At 37.8% G+C, this 23,632-nt stretch overlaps 1 protein-coding gene across 2 annotated transcripts in view; it reads right to left on the bottom strand.

The window, feature by feature from the left end:
- The window catches only part of ADGB (androglobin), a 190,178-nt gene that overhangs the window by 121,145 nt on the left and 45,401 nt on the right, over nucleotides 1-23,632 (bottom strand). For both annotated transcript variants that reach the window (XM_086316626.1, XM_086316625.1), the window contains 2 exons: nucleotides 20,257-20,396; nucleotides 16,573-16,659 (listed from right to left, as the gene is read on the bottom strand). In XM_086316626.1, coding sequence (XP_086172752.1) covers nucleotides 16,573-16,659; nucleotides 20,257-20,396 — 227 coding nt within the window. The remainder of the gene's footprint in view (nucleotides 1-16,572; nucleotides 16,660-20,256; nucleotides 20,397-23,632) is intronic.

Raw genomic sequence — 23,632 nt, 5'->3', positions numbered from 1 at the left:
TCATATTTTAATTAAAAACACCATTATGTATTCATTCATTCAACAAGCATTGATTAAGTGCCTACTCTGTGCTGGGCTTTGCTAACGCAAAGAAACCAAACACAGAGCTCCAGTTAAGATGGTGATATAGGAGGATTCTAAACTCACTCCTTCCTGGGGACACAGCAAATTTACAGCTACATACAGAACAGTTTTCTTGCGGAGGGGGTGGGGGTGAAAACTAGCTGAAGAATTCCTACATATCTGGCAAATGAGAATGGATAGAAGAGGCTGAGATACAGTCTTGCCATAAAACCCAGCCAGTTCAGTGACCCACAATTTGGAGAGAACTCACATTCTGAAGATTTTCCCTGAGGAGGCAAGGGTTTGCACCCTGCATCATCTGGCATTCCAACTTTTAAGACCTGCAGATCAGAGAGAAGTTCCCCAAACAGTTTTGAAAGCCAGAAGGGTTTGCATCCATGAGGCCCACAAGGTTATAGCAAACTCAGAAAGTGAATGTTTTAGTCACTCAGTCATGTCTGACTCTTTGTGACCCCATCAACTCTAGCCTGCCAGTCTCCTATGTCCATGGAATTCTCCAGGCAAGAATACTGGAGTGGGTAACCTATCCCTTCTCCCGTGGATCTTCCCAACCCAGGCATAAAACTGGGTTCTCCTGCATGCAGGCAGATTCTTTACCAGCTGAGCTACCAGGGAAGCTCATTGGTCTTGAGAAACACATTAAATAAAATGGACTTAGACACATACAGAACATTCCATATGAAAGCAGCAGAATACACATTTTTCTACATGGAGTATTCTCCAGAATAGATCATGTTAAGTCACAAAAAATATTTTAATGAATTCAAGAAGATTGAAATGATAGCACCCACCTTTTCCAACCACATCTTTTCTAGTTTGAAACTAGAAATTGATTACAAGAAGAAAACTTGGAAATTCACAGCTATGTGGAGATTAAACAACATGCTACTGACCAACCAATGGGTCAAAGAAGAAATCAACAAAATGCTTTGAAAGAAATAAAATGGAAGTGACAACATAACAAAATACAACAGATACAACAACAGCAAAACAAATATAATAAGATAATAAAAGTAATTCTAAGAGGTACCTCAAGAAATCAGATCTTAAAAAAACTACCTAACTTCACACCTTAAAGAACTAGAAAAGAAGAACAAATGAAGCCTAAAGTTAGTAGAAGGAAGGTAATAACAAATGTGGTGGTGGTAAGTCACTTCAGTCACATCTGACTCTTTGAGACCCTATATGGACTGTAGCCCACCAAGCTCCTCTATCCATGGGATCCTCCAGGCAAGAGTATTGGAGTGGATTGCCATGCCCTCTTCCAGGGGATCTTCCCGAATAACAAATATCAGAGTGGAAATAAATGATTGAGAGACTAAAAAGACAATAGAAAAAATCAAAGAAACTAAGAGCTGGTTTTTTGAAAGGACAGACAAAACTGAAAAGCCCTTAACTGGACTCACTAACAAAAAACAAATACAATCAGAAATGAAACAGACATATTGTACTTAATACACAAAATACAAAGAACCATTAAAGACTACGAGAAACAAATATACAACAAATTGGACAACCTAAAAGAAATGGGTAAATTCCTAGAACATACCACTTAAAATACAAAGCAACAGAAAATCTGAACAGACCAGGTTTTAATTTTAACTAATTCAAATTAAAATCTGAATTAATCAATAAAAAGATAATCCAATTAATAAATGGGCAGAGGGGGAGGAGCTAAGATGACAGAGGAATAGAATGGGGAGACCACTTTATCCCCCACAAATTCATCAAAAGAACATTTAAATGCTGAGTAAATTCCATAAAACAATTTCTGAATGCCGGCAGAGGACATCAGGCACCTAGAAAAGCAACCCATTGTCTTTGAAAGGAGGTAGGAAAAAATATAAAAGACAAAAAAAGAGACAAAAGAGGGAGGGACGGAGCTCTGTCCCAGGAAGGGAGTCTTAAAAAGAGAGAAGTTTCCAAAAACCAGGAAACACTCTCACTGCCAAGTCTGTGCCGAGCCTTGGAAGCACAGAGGGCAACATAACAGGGAGGAAAAATAAATAAACAATTAAAACCCACAGATTATGAGCCCAACGGTAACTCCCCCAGCGGAGAAGCAGCGCAGACGCCGGGACCTGCCACTAGCAAGTGGAGGCTAGGCAGGGAGGCATGGGCTGTATTGCTTAGAGTAAAGATATGGCCTGAATGCCGCGAGTGCTATCTGAGCAAAATAATTTGGGCTAGCAAACCAGACTGTGGGATATCTACCACGTGAAAAGCCAGCCCTAACCTAAGACACCACCAGGCCCGCGCAGGGGACAAAGGACTGTACAGAGATAGCCGGCTGCAGACCATCCTCCTCCCGTGACAGGCAGCCAGAGCCGGAAGGGGGCAATCGCAGCCCTAGAGAGACATTATCTACAAAACTGTAAGCAGGGTTCTTTGCTAACTAAGACTTCTTGGGGTTCTGGACGATCAACATCTGCCTGAGAAGGTACGCTGATTGTACACCCAGAAAACCGAGCAGCGGGGAGGCGATAAGTCACAGCAACCGCGCTCGCCAAACACCTCATCACCTGAGCTGCTTGGACCTGGAAAGGGCACAAAACGCAGGCCCAACCTAGTCTGTGCCTTTGAGGACTACCCGAGTGCCTGAACCTGAGCGGCTTAGATCTGGGAGGTGCAAGCAGCCCAGGGCCGGCCTCGGATGGTTCCCGGCGAGCAACCTAGAGCCTGAGCAGTGTAGGCAGGGAGGGTACATGTGCCGTGAGCAGGGGCAGGCCCAGTGTGGCTGAGACACTGCGGGCACACGCCAGTGTTATTTGTTTGCAGCGTCCCTCCCACCCCACAGTGCGACTGAACAAGTGAGCCTAAAAAAAAAAAAAAGTGTCCACCACCGCCCCCTTGGTATCAGGGTGGAAATCAGACACTGAAGAGACCAGCAAACAGAAGAAGCTATAACAGAGGGAACCACCTTGGAAGAGACAAGCAATAGATTAAAACCCTGTCCTTAGTACCGACTACATAGGAAGGGGCCCATAGATCTTGAGAAATATAAGCCGGACCAAGGAACTAGCCGAAAATGAACTGACCCCACAATACCCACAACAACACCAGAGAAAGTCCTAGATACATTTTTACTATTTTTATGATCTTTCTTTCTTTCTTTTTTTTTAATTTTTAAAAAATTTTTAAGTCCTCTATTACTCCTTTAATTTTTCACTTTTATAACCTACTATTACTTTGCAAAAAAAAAAAAAAGACCCTATTTTTTTGAAAAGCAAACTTCATATATATATATTTTTTATAATTTTTGTGACCTTGTTTTTTTTTTCCTTTTCTCTTTCTTTCTTTTTTCTTTTTTTCTTCTTTTTTTTTTTTAACATTGTATTTTTGAAATTCCAAACTTGACTCTAGATTTTTAATTTTAGCTTTGTGGTATTTGTTTTCAATTTTGTACCTATTTTATTTTTTTATAATTTTTGTGACTTTTTTTTCTCTCTTTCTTTCTCTTCTTCTTTTCTTTAACATTGTATTTCTGAAATTCCAAACTCTACTCTAGATTTTTAATTTATGCTTTTTGGTATTTGTTATCAATTTTGTACCTATATTTTCTTCATAATTTTTGTGACTTTGTTTTTGTTTGTTTGTTTTCTCTTTCTTTTCCTTGTTCTTTTCTTTAACATTGTATTTTTGAAATTCCAAACACTACTCTAGATTTTTAATTTTTGCTTTTAGGTATTTGTTACCAATTTTGTACCTTTAAGAACCCAATCTTCAGTACCCATTTTTAACTAGGGAGCGAGATTACTGGCTTGACTGCTCTCTCACCCTTTGGACTCTCCTTTTTCTCCACTAGGTCGCCTGTGTCTCCTCCCTAACCCCTCTCTACTCTACCCAACTCTGTGAATTTCTGTGTGTTCCAGATGGTGGAGAACACTTAGGGAACTGATTACTGGCTGGATCTGTCTCTCTCCTTTTCATTCCCCCCTTTTATCCTCCTGGCCACCTCTGTCTCCTTCCTCCCTCTTCTCTTCTCTTCTCTGTATAACTCCGTGAACATCTCTGAGCGGTCCAGTTGTAGAGTGCACATAAGGAAGTGATTACTGGCTAGCCCACTCTCTCCTCTATTGATTCCACCTCATCATTCGGGTCACCTCTGACTCCCTCCTCCCTCTTCTCTTCTCCATGTAATGCTGTGAACCTCTCTGGGTGACCCTCACAGTGAAGAAACTTTTCATCTTTAACCTAGACGTTTTATCAACGGTGTTGTATAGAAAGAGAAGTTTTGAGACTACTGTAAAAATAAGACTGATAACTGGAAGCAGGAGGCTTAAGTCCAAACCCTGACTCCAGGGAACTCCTGACTCCAGGGAACATTAATTGACAGGAGCTCATCAAACGCCTCCATACCTACACTGAAACCAAGCACCACACAAGGGCCAACAAGTTCCAGGGCAAGACATACTAAGCAAATTCTCCAGCAATACAGGAAAACAGCCCTGAGCTCCAATATATAGGCTGCCCAAAGTTACTCCAAAACCATAGACATCTCATAACTCATTACTGGACATTCCATTGCACTCCAGAGAGAAGAAATCCAGCTCCACCCACCAGAACACTGACACAAGCTTCCCTAACCAAGAAACCTTGACAAGCCACCTGTACAAACCCACACACAGCGAGGAAGTGCCACAATAAAGAGAACTCCACAAACTGCCAAAATACAGAAAGGACACCCCAAAATCAGCAATTTAAACAAGATGAAGAGACAGAGGAATATCCAGCAGGTACAGGAACAGGTAAATGCCCACCAAACCAAACAAAAGAGGAAGAGATAGGGAATCTACCTGATAAAGAATTTTGAATAATGATAGTGAAATTGATCCAAAATCTTGAAATCAAAATGGAATCACAGATAAATAGCCTGGAGACAAGGATTGAGAAGATGCAAGAAAGGTTTAACAAGGACCTAGAAGAAATAAAAAAGAGTCAATATATAATGAATAATGCAATAAATGAGATCAAAAACACTCTGGAGGCAACAAATAGTAGAATAACAGAGGCAGAAATAGGATTAGTGAATTAGAAGATAGAATGGTAGAAATAAATCAATCAGAGAGGAAAAAAGAAAAACGAATTAAAAGAAATGAGGACAATCTCAGAGACCTCCAGGACAATATTAAATGCTACAACATTCAAATCATAGGAGTCCCAAAAGAATAAGACAAAAAGAAAGACCACGAGAAAATACTTGAGGAGATAATAGTTGAAAACTTTCCTAAAATGGGGAAGGAAATAATCACTCAAGTCCAAGAAACCCAGAGAGTCCCAAACAGGATAAACCCAAGGCAAAACACCCCAAGACACATATTAATCAAATTAACAAAGATCAAACACAAAGAACAAATATTAAAAGCATCAAGGGAAAAACAACAAATAACACACAAGGGAATGCCCATAAGGATAACAGCTGATCTTTCAATAGAAACTCTTCAGGCCAGGAGGGAATGGCAAGACATACTTAAAGTGATGAAAGAAAATAACCTACAGCCCAGATTATTGCACCCAGCAAGGATTCCATTCAAATATGAAGGAGAAATCAAAAGCTTTACAGACAAGCAAAAGCTGAGAGAATTCGGCACCACCAAACCAGCTCTCCAACAAATACTAAAGGATATTCTCTAGACAGGAAACACAAAAAGGGTGTATAACTTCGAACCCAAAACAATAAAGTAAATGGCAACAGGATCATACTTATCAATAATTACCTTAAATGTAAATGGGTTGAATGCCTCAACCAAAAGACAAAGACTGGCTGAAAGGATACAAAAGCAAGACCCCTACATATGTTGTCTACAAGAGACCCACCTCAAACAGGGGACACATACAGACTGAAAGTGAAGGGCTGGAAAAAGATTTTCCATGCAAATAGGGACCAAAAGAAAGCAGGAGTAGCAATACTCATATCAGATAAAATAGACTTTAAAACAAAGGTTGTGAAAAGAGACAAGGTCACTACATAATGATCAAAGGATCAATCCAAGAAGAAGATATAACAATTATAAATATATATGCACCCAACATAGGAGCACTGCAATATGTAAGACAAATGCTAACAAGTATGAAAGGAGAAATTAACAATAACACAATAATAGTGGGAGACTTTAATACCCCACTCACACCTATGGATAGATCAACTAAACAGAAAATTAACAAGGAAACACAAACTTTAAATGATACAATAGACCAGTTAGACCTAATTGATATCTATAGGACATTTCATCCCAAAACAATGAATTTCACCTTTTTCTCAAGTGCACACAGAACCTTCTCCAGCATAGATCACATCCTGGGCCATAAATCTAGCCTTGGTAAATTCAAAAAAATTGAAATCATTCCAAGCATCTTTTCTGACCATAATGCAGTAAGATTAGATCTCAACTACAGGAGAAAAACTATTAAAAATTCCAACATATGGAGGCTGAACAACACGCTGCTGAATAACCAACAAATCACAGAAGAAATAAAAAAATAAATCAAAATTTGCATAGAAATGAATGCAAATGAAAACACAACAATGCAAAACTTATGGGACACTGTAAAAGCAGTCCTAAGGGGAAAGTTCATAGCAATACAGGCATACCTCAAGAAACAAGAAAAAAGTCAAATAAATTACCTAACTCTACTCCTAAAGCAACTAGAAAAGGAAGAAATGAAGAACCCCAGGGTTAGTAGAAGGAAAGAAATCTTAAAAATTAGGGCAGAAATAAATGCAAAAGAAACAAAAGAGACCATAGCAAAAATCAACAAAGCCAAAAGCTGGTTCTTTGAAAGGATAAATAAAATTGACAAACCATTAGCCAGACTCATCAAGAAACAAAGGGATAAAAATCAAATCAATAAAATTAGAAATGAAAATGGAGAGATCACAGCAGACAACACAGAAATACAAAGGATCATAAGAGACTACTATCAGCAATTATATACCAATAAAATGGACAATGAGGAAGAAACAGACAAATTCTTAGAAAAGTACAACTTTTCAAAACTGGATCAGGAAGAAATAGAAAATCTTAACAGACCCATCACAAGCACGGAAATTGAAACTGTAATCAGAAATCTTCCATCAAACAAAAGCCCAGGTCCAGACGGCTTCACAGCTGAATTCTACCAAAAATTTAGAGAAGAGGTAACACCTATCCTACTCAAACTCTTCCAGAAAATTGCAGAGGAAGGTAAACTTCCAAACTCATTCTAGGAGGCCACCATCACCCTAATACCAAAATCTGACAAAGATGCCACAATAAAAGAAAACTACAGGCCAATATCACTGATGAACATAGATGCAAAAATCCTTAACAAAATTCTAGCAATCAGAATCCAACAACACATTAAAAAGATCATACACCATGACCAAGTGGGCTTTATCCCAGGGATGCAAGGATTCTTCAATATCCACAAATCAATCAATGTAATACACCACATTAACAAATTGAAAAATAAAAACCATATGATTATCTCAATAGATGCAGAGAAAGCCTTTGACAAAGTTCAACATCCATTTATGATAAAAACTCTCCAGAAAGCAGGAATAGAAGAAATATACCTCAACATAATAAAAGCCATATATGACAAACCCACAGCAAATATTATCCTCAACAGTGAAAAATTGAAAGCATTTCCTCTAAAGTCAGGAACAAGACAAGGGTGCCCACTTTCACCATTACTATTCAACATAGTTTTGGAAGTTTTGGCCATAGCAATCAGAGCAGAAAAAGAAATAAAAGGAATCCAAACTGGAAAAGAAGAAGTAAAACTCTCACTGTTTGCAGATAACATGATCCTCTACATAGAAAACCCTAAAGACTCCACCAGAAAATTACTAGAACTAATCAATGAACATAGTAAAGTTGCAGGATATAAACTCAACACACAGAAATCCCTTGCATTCCTATGCACTAATAATGAGAAAACAGAAAGAGAAATTAAGGAAACAATTCCATTCACCATTGCAATGAAAAGGATAAAATACTTATGAATATATCTACCTAAAGAAACAAAAGACCTATATATAGAAAACTATAAAACACTGGTGAAAGAAATCAAAGAGGACACTAATAGATGGAGAAATATACCATGCTCATGGATTGGAAGAATCAATATAGTGAAAATGAGTATACTACCCAAAGCAATTTATAGATTCAATGCAATCCCTATCAAGCTACCAACGGTATTCTTCACAGAGCTAGAACAAATAATTTCACAATTTGTATGGAAATACAAAAAAACCTCGAATAGCCAAAGAAATCTTGAGAAAGAAGAATGGAACTGGAGGAATCAACCTGCTTGACTTCAGGCTCTACTACAAAGCCACAGTCATCAAGACTGTATGGTACTGGCACAAAGACAGAAATACTGATCAATGGAACAAAATAGAAAGCCCAGAGATAAATCCACGCACATATGGACACCTTATCTTTGACAAAGGAGGCAAGAATATACAATGGATTAAAGACAATCTCTTTAACAAGTGGTGCTGGGAAAACTGGTCAACCACTTGTAAAAGAATGAAACTAGAACACTTTCTAACACCATACACAAAAATAAACTCAAAATGGATTAAAGAGCTAAACATAAGACCAGAAACTATAAAACTCCTAGAGGAGAACATAGGCAAAACACTCTCTGACATACATCACAGCAGGATCCTCTATGACCCACCTCCCAGAATATTGGAAATAAAAGCAAAAATAAACAAATGGGTCCTAATTAAACTTAAAAGCTTCTGCACAACAAAGGAAATTATAAGCAAGGTGAAAAGACAGCCTGTAGAATGGGAGAAAATAATAGCAAATGAAGCAACTGACAAACAACTAATCTCAAAAATATACAAGCAACTCCTACAGCTCAACTCCAGAAAAATAAATGACTCAATCAAAAAATGGGCCAAAGAACTAAATAGATATTTCTCCAAAGAAGACATACAGATGGCTAACAAACACATGAAAAGATGCTCAACATCACTCATTATCAGAGAAATGCAAATCAAAACCACAATGAGGTACCATTTCACGCCAGTCAGAACGGCTGCGATCCAAAAGTCTACAAGCAATAAGTGCTGGAGAGGGTGTGGAGAAAAGGGAACCCTCTTACACTGTTGGTGGGAAAGCAAACTAGTACAGCCACTATGGAGAACAGTGTGGAGATTCCTTAAAAAACTGGGAATAGAACAGCCTTATGGCCCAGCAATCCCACTGCTGGGCATACACACTGAGGAAACCAGAAGGGAAAGAGACACGTGTACCCCAATGTTCATCGCAGCACTGTTTATAATAGCCAGGACATGGAAGCACCTAGATGTCCATCAGCAGATGAATGGATAAGAAAGCTTTGGTACATATACACAATGGAGTATTACTCAGCCATTAAAAAGAATACATTTGAATCAGTTTTAATGAGGTGGATGAAACTGGAGCCTATTATACAGAGTGAAGTAAGCCAGAAAGAAAAACACCAATACAGTATACTAACGCATATATATGGAATTTAGAAAGATGGTAACAATAACCCTGTATACAAGACAGCAAAAGAGACACTGATGTATAGAACAGTCTTTTGGACTCTGTGGCAGAGGGAGAGGGTGGGATGATTTGGGAGAATGGCATTGAAACATGTATAATATCATATATGAAACGAGTCGCCAGTCCAGGTTCGATGCACAATACTGGATGCTTGGGGCTGGTGCACTGGGATGACCCAGAGGGATGGTATGGGGAGGGAGGAGGGAGGAGGGTCCAGGATGGGGAACATGTGTATACCTGTGGCAGATTCATTTTTATATATGGAAAAACCAATACAATATTGTAAAGTTAAAAAATAAATAAATATTTACATTTCTCCTAAAAAATAAAAAAAATAAATGGGCAGAGGATCTGAACAGACATATTTCCAAGGAAGATAAACCAATGGTCAACAGGTACAACAAAATGTGCTAAACATCACTAGTCATCATAAGTCAAACCCACAACGAGTTACAACCTCACATGCATACTGCTGCTGCAGCTGCTAAGTTGCATCAGTTGTGTCCAACTCTGAGAGACCCCACAGACGGCACTCAACAGGCTCCTCCGTCCCTGGGATTCTCCAGGCAAGAATACTGGAGTGGGTTGCCATTTCCTTCTCCATGCATACTAGTTATCATCAAAAAGACAAGAAATGACAAGCGTTGGCAAGGATATGGAGCAAGAGGAACCCTTGTACACTGTTGGTAGGAACATAAGTTGATATAGCCAGTATGGAAAACAGTATGGAATTTCCTCAAAAAATTAAAAATAGAACTATCACATAGTCCCACAATTCCACTTCTGGATATTTATCCATAGGAAATGAAAGCACGAACTCAAAAAGACAGAAGTTTGTCAAAAAGAACAATCTTATGTTCCCTGCAATGTTATTTACAGTAGCCAAGATGTCTATGAATGGATGAATGAAGTGTAGTATTCATATACACAATGTAACATTGTTTATCCATAAAAAAAGGAAAGAAATCTCGCCATTTGAAACAATGTGGATGGACTTTGAGGACATTAGTAGTGGTGGTTTAGTTGCTCAGTCGTGTCTGACTCTTGCAACCCCATGGACTGTAGCCTGCCAGGCTCCTCTGTCCATGGGGTTTCCCAGACAAGAATAATGGAGTCGGTTGTCATTTCCTTTTCTAGGGGATCTTCCTGAACCAGGAATAGAACCTGGGCCTCCTGCATTGCAGATGGCTTCTTTACTGACTGAGCTATGAAAGAAGCCTCTTGAGGACATTATGCTAAGTGATATACATCAAAGAAAGACAAATACTGTATGATTTGTTTCACTTATATATGGAATCTGAAAACAAACACACTCATGATATAGAGAATAGATTTGTGGTTGCCAGAGGCAAAGAGTGGGATTTGGGCAAAATAGTGAAGGCATTCCAAAAATACAAATTTCCAGTTATACGATAAATCCATCAGAACACTGTAATGCACAGCAGGGTAACTGTGGTTAATAATACAGTAGTGTATAAGTAGATCTTAAAAGTTTTCACCACAAGAAAAAAAAATTATAACCATGTGTGGTGATACCTGTTAACTAGATCTGTGCTGACCATTTCTTAATATATAAAAAACATTGAATTACTATGTTGTATGCATTCATGCTAAGTTGCTTCAGCTGTGTCTGACTCTGACCACATGGACCTCCGCCCACCAGACTCCTCTGTCCATGAGGATTCTCCAGGCAAGAATTATTGCAGATGGTGACTGCAGCCATGAAATTAAAAGATGCTTTGCATCTTTGATTGCAAAAAAAGCTATGACAAACTTAGATAGCATATTAAAAAGCAGAGACAGATTTTCTTTCTTGGGCACCAAAATCACTGCAGACTGTGACTGCAGCCATGAAATTAACAGACACTTGCTCCTTGGAAGAAAAGCTATGACAAACCTAGACAGCATATTCAAAAGCAGAGACATTACTTTGTCAACAAATGTCTGTCTAGTCAAATCTATGGTTTTTCCAGTTGTCCTGTATAGATGTGAAAGTTGCACCATTAAGAAAGCTGAGTACTGAAGAATTGATGCTTTGGAACTGTGGTGTTGGAGAAGATTGCAAGGAGATCAAACCAATCAATCCTAAAGGAAAATAACCCTGAATATTCATTGAAAGGACTGATGCTGAAACTCCAATACTTTGGCCACCTGATGGGAAGAACTGACTCAATAGAAAAGACCCTAATATTCGGAAAGATTGAAGGCAGGAGGAGAAGGGGACGACAGAGGACGAGATGGTTGAGTGGCATCACCGACTCGATGGACATGAGTTTGAGCAAGCTCCTGGAGTTGGTGATGGACAGGGAAGCTTGGCATGCTGCAGTCCATGGGGTCGCAAAGAGTCGGACACAACTGAGTGACTGAACTGACCTGAACTTCATAGTTCTCCTCAGTATGCTCTTGCTATCCTATATCCTTTCCTTAGTGAATGAATAAGCACAATCACATTTTGGGTTCACCTGTATGTGTATGTAACCCTCAACTCATAAGCTCCAGCTCAAACCTCTCTTCAGATAACCAGGCTCATGTGTACAACCATCTAATAGACATCTATTCAAAAACAAATCAGTTGATCACCAACAAAAACATCCTGTTACCATCTTCTACTTTTCAGTCAAGTTAGAAAAGTGAGAATGATCAAGTCTCTTAGCATGAAACTCTCCTCAAATAAAAAAATATATCCCGTTGATCCTTCTTCCTCTTATTGCAGTAGACAACCCTTTCAACATTCTTTTTTTTTTTTAATGTTTTGTTTTATCTTTTCTTTTTTAAACATTTATTTATTTGGCTGCACCAGGTCTTCATTGCTGCACTTGGAACCTTCCATCTTCATTATGGCATGCGGGATCTTCAGTCGTGTCATATGAACCCTTAGTTGCAGCAGGTGGGACCTAGTTCCCTAACCAGGGATCAATCCGGGGCCCCCTGCATTGGGAACGTGGAGTTTTAGCCTCAGGACCACCAGGGAAGTCCCCCTTTCTCCATTTTTATCAGTTTTTTCCATAGAAGCCCTTCTGCAATACTGCACAGACCAGTTTCCCTGCTCCAGTCACATATCTGTCCTCCTGCTCTGAGCAAGACTCCAAACTCACAAGCCTGATGGAGATCATCTTCCTGTATAAAAATCTCTCAGCAACATTCTGTTGTGAATTTCTTAACTTCGTCTGTTTTGCTCCTGTACACCTCTCCACCGCCTTCTCATCTCTTCTCTAGAATCCAGCAGTCATAATCCACTCCTGCAGATTCATGTGCTTTTCTGGGAGTACACCATGCTGTCTTGCACTTCCATGCTATTCATTCTTCTCTAAGTTGGCTTCCCTGCCCCAGTAAGCCTCACTAGTTTCCACTAATTCTTTGAGATCAGTTTAAGCATTACTTTCTGAGGAAATTAAGCTATATGTTCCTGCACTGGATTACCACAGAATCTTTTACACACTTCTAGTTTAGCCTTTTAAAGTATTTTTAAAATTATTCATCAAAAAACATTTATTCAGACCATACTGTGTACGGGTCATGCAGTGTCATTTTTTCTAAGCACAGGAAGTCTCAACATTGAGAAAGACAAAAAAAGAGTTTCTATTCTCATACACCGTACCATCTCAGTGGAAGATGGAAGGCAGACTGTGGAAGGTAGTGATAACTTTCATAATGAAAATTAATAAACAATGGGCTATGGAATCATTTGGAAAAGAAATTATTTAAACCTAGATGGCTGAAAAGGTTTTTCTGAGGAGTTGATATTTAAGCCTGGTGAGATCTAAATGTTATGACATATCCAGCCAAGTAAATATCTGATGGAAGATCATTTAAGGCATAAAGAAAGGACAGTTCAGGTTAAGACCCTAGGGGATAATGATTTTAGAACATTTGAGAAGTGGAATGAAGATGTGGGAGGCCAGGTAGGGTTTTTTTGTTTTGTTTTATGCATTTAATCCCCAAAGGCTCTGCAACCTAAGTAGTGCAATCATAATTGAGGTATAAGAGAAGGTTGCAAATTTTATGTAGTCACAAATGATAGACTAGGAAATACTAAAATCAGGATTAAAACGGATCTTTCTGAATCCAAAACCATGTGTTTTTTCCACCTACAATGTAACCAATGTTATACTGTGAAAAAGAAATATTCAAATCCCACAGGATGAGACTATACAACTTCTTGGACAGTTAGGATTAAGTATGGGATGGTGGAGTGTTCCATTCTCAAATGAATTACATCAAGATCAGACAAATTTGTGGAGAAAAAAATCATCTCTTCATTTGAAATTGCTAGACTTCTAATATCCACTCTGTGTTTCTAGTATAATACAGAGAGTTACAACTTTTTGTTTTTTGTTTTCAAATGATAAGACAGTGTTAACTGTAGGAAAACATGAGGCAAGGTCAACAATTGCAAATCTAGCAATGTGTCCCTTTGCTACTTCTATGCGAGAGGGAAGGGAAAGGGCTGTCTGTTGAAAACATCACAAAACACTTTTCACCCTATTGATTTTCATATGGAAAAAGTCAGTAGTGAACACAATTTGAAACTTCAATATTCTGATTCTCCTGGACCTCTGTTAAACCACGACCATGACCAATGAAGTCCCTCAGGGGCTGTCTTGGCACATGGAATCCTTCGTAGTAACAGAAACATCCAACTTCTGAACAGATCATGGCTTTGATCTTATCATTCTCCTGCTTTCCATGCCCTTTTCCTCCCTTCCTCTCAAATCAAACCCAGCCAACAGTAGAGGCTCTGATCAAATCATAACTTTCTCCAGGAAGCCATGCCTGACCTCTTCCTGTATCCTCGGCAGACAGGGATTTCAAATTAAACATTTCTTAACAATCATTATTACAGTTCCATGACATTCTTTTCATTTAAAATTACACACATATATACACATGAATTAACTTTGTAATTTTATAGTGTAATTGCAATTTTAAATTATATGAATAATGTGGCAGAGTATTCAGAATAAAAAATCCTACACATTATGACATAAAGAGAGTACATATCTTTTACTTTTTAATTATATTTAGAAGTAAAATGACAAACTTGAACATCTGAGTCAGTCTCACTTACTTGTCTAGACTTTTCTCTGCTTCCAAAGGTTGATTATTAGCTATCATACATATTTCTATATAATATTAAATAATCTAGTGATATGCATTAGGGGAAAGAAACTAGCACTAACTATGTCTCTACCACACATCAGCTACTTTTTCCAATACTCTCACCTTTTCAATCCCCAGAACAGCCATATAGGATAGGTAATTTTTTACCCCTATTTTACATATGGAAACTCTGGGTCCCCAAAATTATATTACTTGTAACATTTACATAGCTTGAAGTAGGAAGTATAAAAACGTTAATCTAGATATACAGTTCTGAATCCAAATCTCAAACTTCCCTCCCTTATATCATTTTCATAGACATTTTATAAGCAACCATATATTCATGCAAATTGAGCATCTAAAATAATTCAATTTTAAAAATTAATTTAATTATTAAACTGGTCTTATAATCATGAAAGTATATGAACACTGTTTTCAATTGTCATGCATAATTTCACTGTATGATTCTAGCAAGAGACTATTCACAATTTTTAATTTAATAATTTTCTAATCAAGAATTATTTTGATCTCCTGTTTCTTTACCACCCTCTGATAGATGTCTGATGTTTTCATGACTCTGGTATCTTTATTGCAGGAAAAATTAATGGAAAATTATAAGTATCCCATCAACATTGAAGATAAAAAATTAGTAAAGTCCATGTTTATAAACCTACCTCTCTCTACTTCTCCTTACTGATATTGACCATATTATGCCAATAAATACTCTCTTAGGTATCAGAAAATGGTTTTCCATGACAAGATATAAAAAGCTTGCCATAAAAAGCAAGGTCAGTTCTCTTCCAAGAAAAGGCGTCAAGGAGCTTGTCTATCCTCCTAATTTTTCCCTACAAATATTTTAATTTGAACTAAGCAATGGCTAGCTTATCCTGCTGAAAGGATGTTTTAAATGATAGAATCCAAGTGACTAGAACCTGTCTTCAATGTCTTTTAACCTGGACCCTGGAAATGCTAGCTTTCTAACATCAAAGATCAGAGATGATCCAAACTGATAACTGTACTGTGGATTTGATCTTGTAAAAATCAGCATTCTGATTGACGGTATGTTTAGATCTATTGATATAATTATTTTCTATGCACCTTAGTCTGATTAATTTTCAGTGTCAGTGGTAATATGGTCAAAACATATGTCTATAATCTTTATGTATGAAACAAAAAATATTTGTGAAATTTTAAGTAAGCTTTGCATTAAATGCTCTTTCTTTATACATAGGCAAACAACTTTTATATATCTAGAATCATATGAGAGAAACACTATGTGCTTTGGCTCCAGAAATATTTAGATTCAAATTTTACCTCCAGGTACAATGTACACAGCTTTAGGGAATTCAACTACTATGAACTTTAGTTTCCTCATTTCTAATGATATATAACACTGAGCTGATAAGGTCATATGGATGATCAAATAAAATCTTTTCAGGACTGTGAGTTTTAACTGGAATAACATATTAAAATGCCTAAGGTCTAATAGGCATTTTAGTGTTATTTATTCCCTAATATGGGTAGCTAATTAAAAGTTGCTTTCATTTTTCTGTACTGAATAAATGTATGAGTATAAAGGGGTCACCTGTAAATATTTTACCATAGTAAATAATTAACATTGTTTTAATATTTGTAATTCAGATATTTAAGGATTAAATTTACTGTATATAAGGAAAAAGAGTTAATCATGCAATTCTCAATAAGTTTTATATAATACTATAACATGCTATTTTCCAAACATTTTGTAAAATGTGGCAATTTTTGAAATTTTCTTTAAGACTAAGAATATTTTAGTTAAAGAAACTTTACTGGGGAAGAAACAAAAAATATATATCAGTAATTTAATGGTCAAACATACTGGAGAGAAATGACTTCTGGTAACCAACCCGTGAGTGCATGAATCACTGTGAACTCTCCCAGTTCTCTCCTCTCTGCCACATGGATGCTGAAAAAGCAAAAACACAATAATACAGTCAATAACATTTGAAAACAGGAAGAGGTCTATAAAAGACAGGAATCTCTAACAAGCAGTGGTAAAAGAATAAATGGGCTCTCCAGATGGCTTAGTGGTAAAGAATCTGCCTGCTAAAGCAGGAGAAGTAGGAGTTTCGGTTCAATCCCTGGGTCAGGAAGATCCCCTGGAGTGGAAATGGCAACCCACTTAAGTATTCTTGCCTGGAAAATTCCATGGACAGAGGAGCCTGGTGAGCTCCAGTCCAAGTGGGGTCACAAAGAGTCAGACACGACTGAACACACACACACACGCGCACACACACACACACACACACACACACACACGATAAGAATAAATGTAGGGGTCCCACTGGTTATAAATGACTGAATAAGAATATACTTTTCCAACACTCAGATGACTTGTTTTGATAAGGCATTTAAATCGATCCCTGATAGCTCAGTTGGTAAAGAATCCGCCTGCAATGCAGAAGACCCTGGTTTGATTCCTGGGCAGGAAGATCCCCTAGAGAAGGGATAGGCTACCCACTCAAGTATTCTTGGGCTTCCCTTGAAGTTTAGCTGGTAAAGAATCCTCCTGCAATGCAAGAGATCTGGGTTTGATGCCTGGGTTCGATGCCAGGGTTGGGAAGATCTCCTGGAGTAGGGAACGGCTACCCACTCCAATATTCTGGCCTGGAAAATTCCACGGGAGGAGCCTGGCAGTCTACAGTCCATGCGGTTGCATAGAGTTGGACACAACTGAGATTTCACTTCACTTCACTTCATATATATAGATGATACATAATCTTTTCTGTATATTCAACATATTATCATAGTCTTTTAAAAATAGGGCAGTGTCTTTCCTCTTTCGAGTTTCAGTAATTATCATAAGATTCCTATGAGTCCGTATATTAAGCCAGTCTCACACATGGCAGGGCAAGATGGGCATCACACATTTTTGATAAAATCCTTAGATAATTTTAGAGAAGCCAGAAACATCCATTCTATCTTGTACAAAAGAGTGGATCTGCCCCTATGGCATAAAGTCAATGAGACTGTGATTGATTAACTATCATTCTTCTTATTTTAATCCTTTACTTTTAATATTTTTCTGAAGTGATTAGTCTATTTTCAGTAACACACACAAATATTATATCTATATTTTGCTCAGGAATCAGAGCTTCAGTTCAACCTTATGCCAGTGGTGGTGACTGATGGTATTGATTGGTATACATGTTTTTTAATTCAGAAAGAAATATTAGTCACACACTCCATCATTCAGAAATTTATATTGGTTTTTTGTTTGCAGATTATAAACTGTGATGTGTCCACATATCTCCAAGATAACAAATATCTGCTGCTGCTAAGTCGCTTCAGTCGTGTCTGACGCTGTGCGACCCCATAGACGGCAGCCCAACAGGCTCCCCCATCCCTGGGATTCTCCAGGCAAGAACACTGGAGTGGGTTGCCATTTCCTTCTCCAATGCGTGAAAGTGAAAAGTGAAAGGGAAGTCTCTCAGAGGTGTCGGACCCTCAGCGACCCCAAGGACTGCAGCCTTCCAGGCTCCTCTGTCCATGGGATTTTCCAGGCAAGAGTACTGGAGTTGGGTGCCATTGCCTTTGTAGATATTCACAGTCTAACCTCCTTTTTGAATAATCATATTTAGGAGGTGACTGTACGAAGCTCATAAAAGTAGTGTTATTTCCTCTGCACATGTCACAGTGATATTTAAATAACTACTAAATATTAATTTTTAGTGTAGAAAGCTAAAACTCACATTAAGAAATTCACTATCTACTGTAAAATCTGAGAAGAACTTTTGGACAAATATAAATTGGACCACGTAGTGATTTCCACTTCAAGGTCTAAGAAGCATCCTGCATTAAGCCTGGTCCTTTATTTACAAGTTGGATTCGTTTGTTTTTCAAAAATAACCATAATGCCATTTCTCAAGTTTTTTTAAAATTCTACTGTAGCTTTAAGAAAGATAAAAATGCCACTCCGATTATTCGGGTCAAGCATTTACTGCTTCACTGGCCTGGCTGCTCTCATTCTCAGAACTTCAAGTTAGATCTGAGAATTAGGAACATTATTTCCTTTCAAAGATAAACAAACATAGTTGTTACCATTTTAAATACTTAGTAGTATTCAACTATCTAAATGCTGTGAGCTGAGCTTTTAAAAATGATTGAAATTAAGGGTTGCAAGCTGGGTAACACAAATTCCAGATAGAAAATTGAGGGTTGGTAACAGAAAAGAGAGATGAAGAGGCTGGCAGTAGGAGGGGCTGTTTTTGTTTGTGTGGCTTTGGGAGAGAAAAAGGAAGCTAAGCCAAAAGAAAACCACAAAAAAACAGACCAGGCTTCTGACTGACATAGCTGTGTATAATAATAGAAGGGGAGGGGGCTGAGCTTTGAGCCAGTGGCTGGAGTGGCCAGTTAGAGCAAGTGGGTGTGTTCTGCTGAAAAGGATCTGGTGTGATAAACTGCAGGAGGGGGAAGGGTAGCAAATCCAAGCTGGTGCATTGTGTGTGAGAATTCTTCCACGGATTGGAGACACACAGTTGCCTTGCATTGGCAACTCAGGTATCAGAGCTTTTTTGCATTACTCAGGCCAGAATAAAACACTAGTGGTAAAGAACGCACCCGCCAATGCAGGAAATATAAGACATGCAGGTTCAATCCCTGCCTCAGGAAGATCCCTTGGAGAAGGAAATGGCAACCCACTCCAGATTCTTGCCTGGAAAATTCCATGGACAGAGGAGCCCGGTGGGTTACAGTCCATGGGGTTGCAAAGAGTCAAACACGACTGAAACAACTTAGCACTGGCACAAGGACCAGAATAGAGGAAGCACAGTCTGCAAGTGGAAGCTAAGACATGCCTCGAATAGGTTGGTGCAGGAACATAAGACACAAGCAGATTTCCCAGGAATATTGAAGGAAACATGACTGTTTTCATTGTGAATGTATAAAAAGGACCAGTGTTACCTAAACCATGAGGAACACATGGACATCCTTCAGAAGAGATCAGATTTTCAAGATTAGCAAATGATGGCTGCATACACAGAGCCTAAGACTTTAACTGGATCCAGGATACTTTGGAGTAAGAAACGGCAACCCGCTCCAGTATTTTTGCCTGGAAAAATCCCATGGACAGAGAAGCCTGGTGGGCTACAGTCCATGGGGCTGCAAAAGAGTTGGACACGACTTAGCAACTAAACAGCAGGACATATATTCAATAATTAGATGAACCAGTATTTTCCCCTGCAAAATAACTTCTTTCTCTCATTAAACTGAAACTTTACTTTCCATGACTGACTTTTCCATTCATCATAAGGAAACACTGGCTACAGAATCACTTTTGAGCATTTTTATTGGGGGAATTTTGTCTCATTGCTGGCTAACATAAGACTTCAAACCAGTGGCTTTGGAATGTTTATTGTTATAGTAGAAAGTTTACTCTGTTTGGAGAAAATGCTTTTTAAAAATGATTTTTTGAAAAATAAAGGTATGCAATATTGGTGCATAGTTGTTGCTGTTTGCCATTTTGTTTTTATACAAGTGGGTGATAATTCTTTATTCTACTTACTCAACATTTGCCAGCTTAATGATAGCTTTACACAAAAGCATTGGCCAAAGTTCAAATTCATAGGTTGTAGCTGGAAGCAATAGATTATTTTCTTCATCAAAAGGCAGAAAGTCATCAATGGTTATCTTTCTCCAGCAACCCTAAAGATGCAAAGAAAGGAATATACCATTAGTGATTTATATTATTTTTCAAACACATTCTTATATACTGCTGACATTATTATTTACAATTTGTACAATTTTATAAAATTTAAAATTTTATTTTATAATTGTGATTTTATTTTAGCATCTTACGCCTAATGGCTGACCTACTAGTATTGTATACTACTCTGAGAAATTTAGCTTATTATTTCATTTATTGTAATTAAAACATGTCTATATCTATATCTATAGTGTCATTATTTATGAGGTCTTTTAGCACATTCTTGGATGCCTCATCCTACATAATGGAGTAAATTGAACTATTTCAAAAGCAAAACCAAAACATCATGCAATCATGGATAAGTTTAGGCGCAATTAAATAACTTATTTGTAGTCATAATGCAAATTCTCCAAATGTAACTTTAGTAATGATTTTTTATCCTCATAGGCTCAGTGAGATTATACTTCCAATTACCATATTACTCTTACTCCTAATTAAAGATCTATTTTGAACATAAAGTTAGTTAATTCTTTATCTAATAAAATCATGATATATTTACATATATATATCACTTCATAATTAAAAGTTTGAGATAAATGACAAAAATTAATGATTGTGAGCTCAAACTCCTTTAAACTTTGGTTTTACATGTGAGATTTATTTTTCAGCAGTGATGCAAGCCTTGTGAACTCAAGGATCTGCATAATACATGGCTTATACCTATACCATTGAATTGTTTATAGTCTAGAGAGGGAGGACAAATAAGAATATACAAAATACAAAATGTAATTGTAATATGTTTCAAACGCTCTGGAATAAGAAAGGAAATGTGACTAATTTGCTCAGTGGATGTCTTCACAGGAAGTTGACATTTGAATTCAAGCCTTAACTAACAGTATACTTTTCCTAGGTAGATAGGAACAGTAGAGTGAAAATGTCTTATTTTTATGACACTTGTAACTGAATTCATACTACATTATTTAGTGGTTATGTGACTTTTTATTTCTTTCTTTGTGGATAATGTAGGGCAAGACAGGTTTGAAGGAACAAGTATTTAGCTATTCTCTCTTCAAACTTTAGGTGAAACAACTCAAAATAATACACAGTAAAATTGACTGGATTGATCTCCTTGCTGTCCAAGGAATGAATACATAAATGAAATGTTCTGTATATATAAATACAAATAATTTTTGCACTTGGTATTTTTGGACCTAACAAAAGCAGAAGATATTAAGAAGAGGTGGCAAGAATACACAGAAGAACTACACAAAAAAGATCTTCATGACCCAGATAATCACAATCGTATGATAATTCACCTAGAGCCAGACATCCTGGAGTGTGGAGTCAAGCGGGCCTTAGGAAGCATAACTACGAACAAAGCTAGTGGAGGTGATGGAATTCCAATTGAGCTATTTCAAATCTTAAAAGATGATGCTGTGAAAGTGCTGCACTCAATATGCCAGCAAATTTGGAAAACTCAGCAGTGGCCACAGGACTGGAAAAGGTCAGTGTTCATTCCAGTCCCTAAGAAAGGCAATGCCAAAGAATGCTTAAACTACCGCACAATTGCAGTCATCTCACACGTTAATAAAGTAATGCTCAAAATTCTCCAAGCCAGGCTTCAACACTACATGAACCATGAACTTCCATATGTTCAAGCTGGATTTAGAAAAAGCAGAGGAACCAGAGTTAAATTGCCGACGTCTGCTGGATCATCGCCAAAGCAAGAGAGTTCCTGAAAAACATCTACTTTTGCTTTATTGACTATGCCAAAGCCTTTGACTGTGTGGATCACAATAAACTGTGGAACATTCTTCAAGAGATTGGAATACCAGACCACCTGACCTGCCTCTTGAGAAACCCTTATTCCGGTCAGGAAGCAACAGTTAGAACTGGACATGGAACAACAGACTGGTTCCAAATAGGACAAGGAGTTCGTCAAGGCTGTATATTGTCACCCTGCTTATTTAACTTTTATGCAGAGTACATCATGAGAAACGCTGGGCTGGAAGAAGCACAAGCTGGAATCAAGATTGCCAGGAGAAATATCAATAACCTCAGATATGCAGATGACACCACCCTTATGGCAGAAAGTGAAGAGGAACTAAAAAGCCTCTTGATGAAAGTGAAAGTGGAGAGTGAAAAAGTTGGCTTAAAACTCAACATTCATAAAATGAAGATCATGGCATCTGGTCCCATCACTTCATGGGAAATAGATGGGGAAACAGTGGAAAGAGTGGCAGACTTTATTTTTTTGGGCTCCAAAAATCACTGCAGATGGTGACTGCAGCCATGAAATTAAAAAGACTTTTAAGTGGACCTGGGAAATTCAAGCCTATGTTTTTCCAAGGTCAACTGTAATTATCGTTATGTTCAAGCAATGGAGTACAAGGTAGATCAACAAATATTAGCATAAAAAATGTCCATGGTTAGGGAAAACATACAGAATGATGAATACTATATGATCTCACTGTTGGCACAGATTATATATAGTGTGTTTACATATATACTTTTAAGAAAAAGGTTTAAGAGGGTAAACAGATAATTTACTATGATTGTCTGGGTAGGTAGACTCATAGGGACATTTCATTTACCAATTTAAACATTTTAATAGTTTTTGAATGTTTTGAATGTTTGAATAGTTTTAATAAAAGCATATATAGAGTTAATAATGGGTTTTCCTGGTGGCTCACTGGTAAAGAATCTGCCCACAACGCAGGAAACCCAGGTTTGATCCTTGAATTGGGAAGATCCCCTGGAGAAGGGGATGGCAACCCACTCCAGTATTCTTGCCTGGAGAATCCCAAGGATGGAGGAGCCTGGTAGGCTACAGTCCATGGGGTTGCAAAGAGCTGGGCATGACTGAGTATGTTTTAATAAAAGCATATATAAAATCAATAATGAATTGAGAATAAAAAATTTCCATTTTGAAAATAAAAGTAATTGAATAATGGGAAAGTAATTTGTTACTGCAGCCACGAAATTAAAAGACGCTTACTCCTTGGAAGGAAAGTTATGACCAACCTAGATAGCATATTCAAAAGCAGAGACATTACTTTGCCAACAAAGGTTCGTCTAGTCAAGGCTATGGTTTTTCCTGTGGTCATGTATGGATGTGAGAGTTGGACTGTGAAGAAGGCTGAGCGCCAAAGAATTGACGCTTTTGAACTGTGGTGTTGGAGAAGACTCTTGAGAGTCCCTTGGACTGCAAGGAGATCCAACCAGTCCATTCTGA

This window comes from Bos grunniens, chromosome 9 (genome assembly GCF_055505025.1).
Source record: "Bos grunniens cultivar Pamir isolate PY7600 chromosome 9, Bosgru_T2T1.0, whole genome shotgun sequence".
In the NCBI taxonomy this organism is placed as follows: domain Eukaryota; kingdom Metazoa; phylum Chordata; class Mammalia; order Artiodactyla; family Bovidae; genus Bos; species Bos grunniens.
Note: the sequence above shows the minus strand (reverse complement) of the source record. Positions and strands in the feature narration are given on the sequence as shown.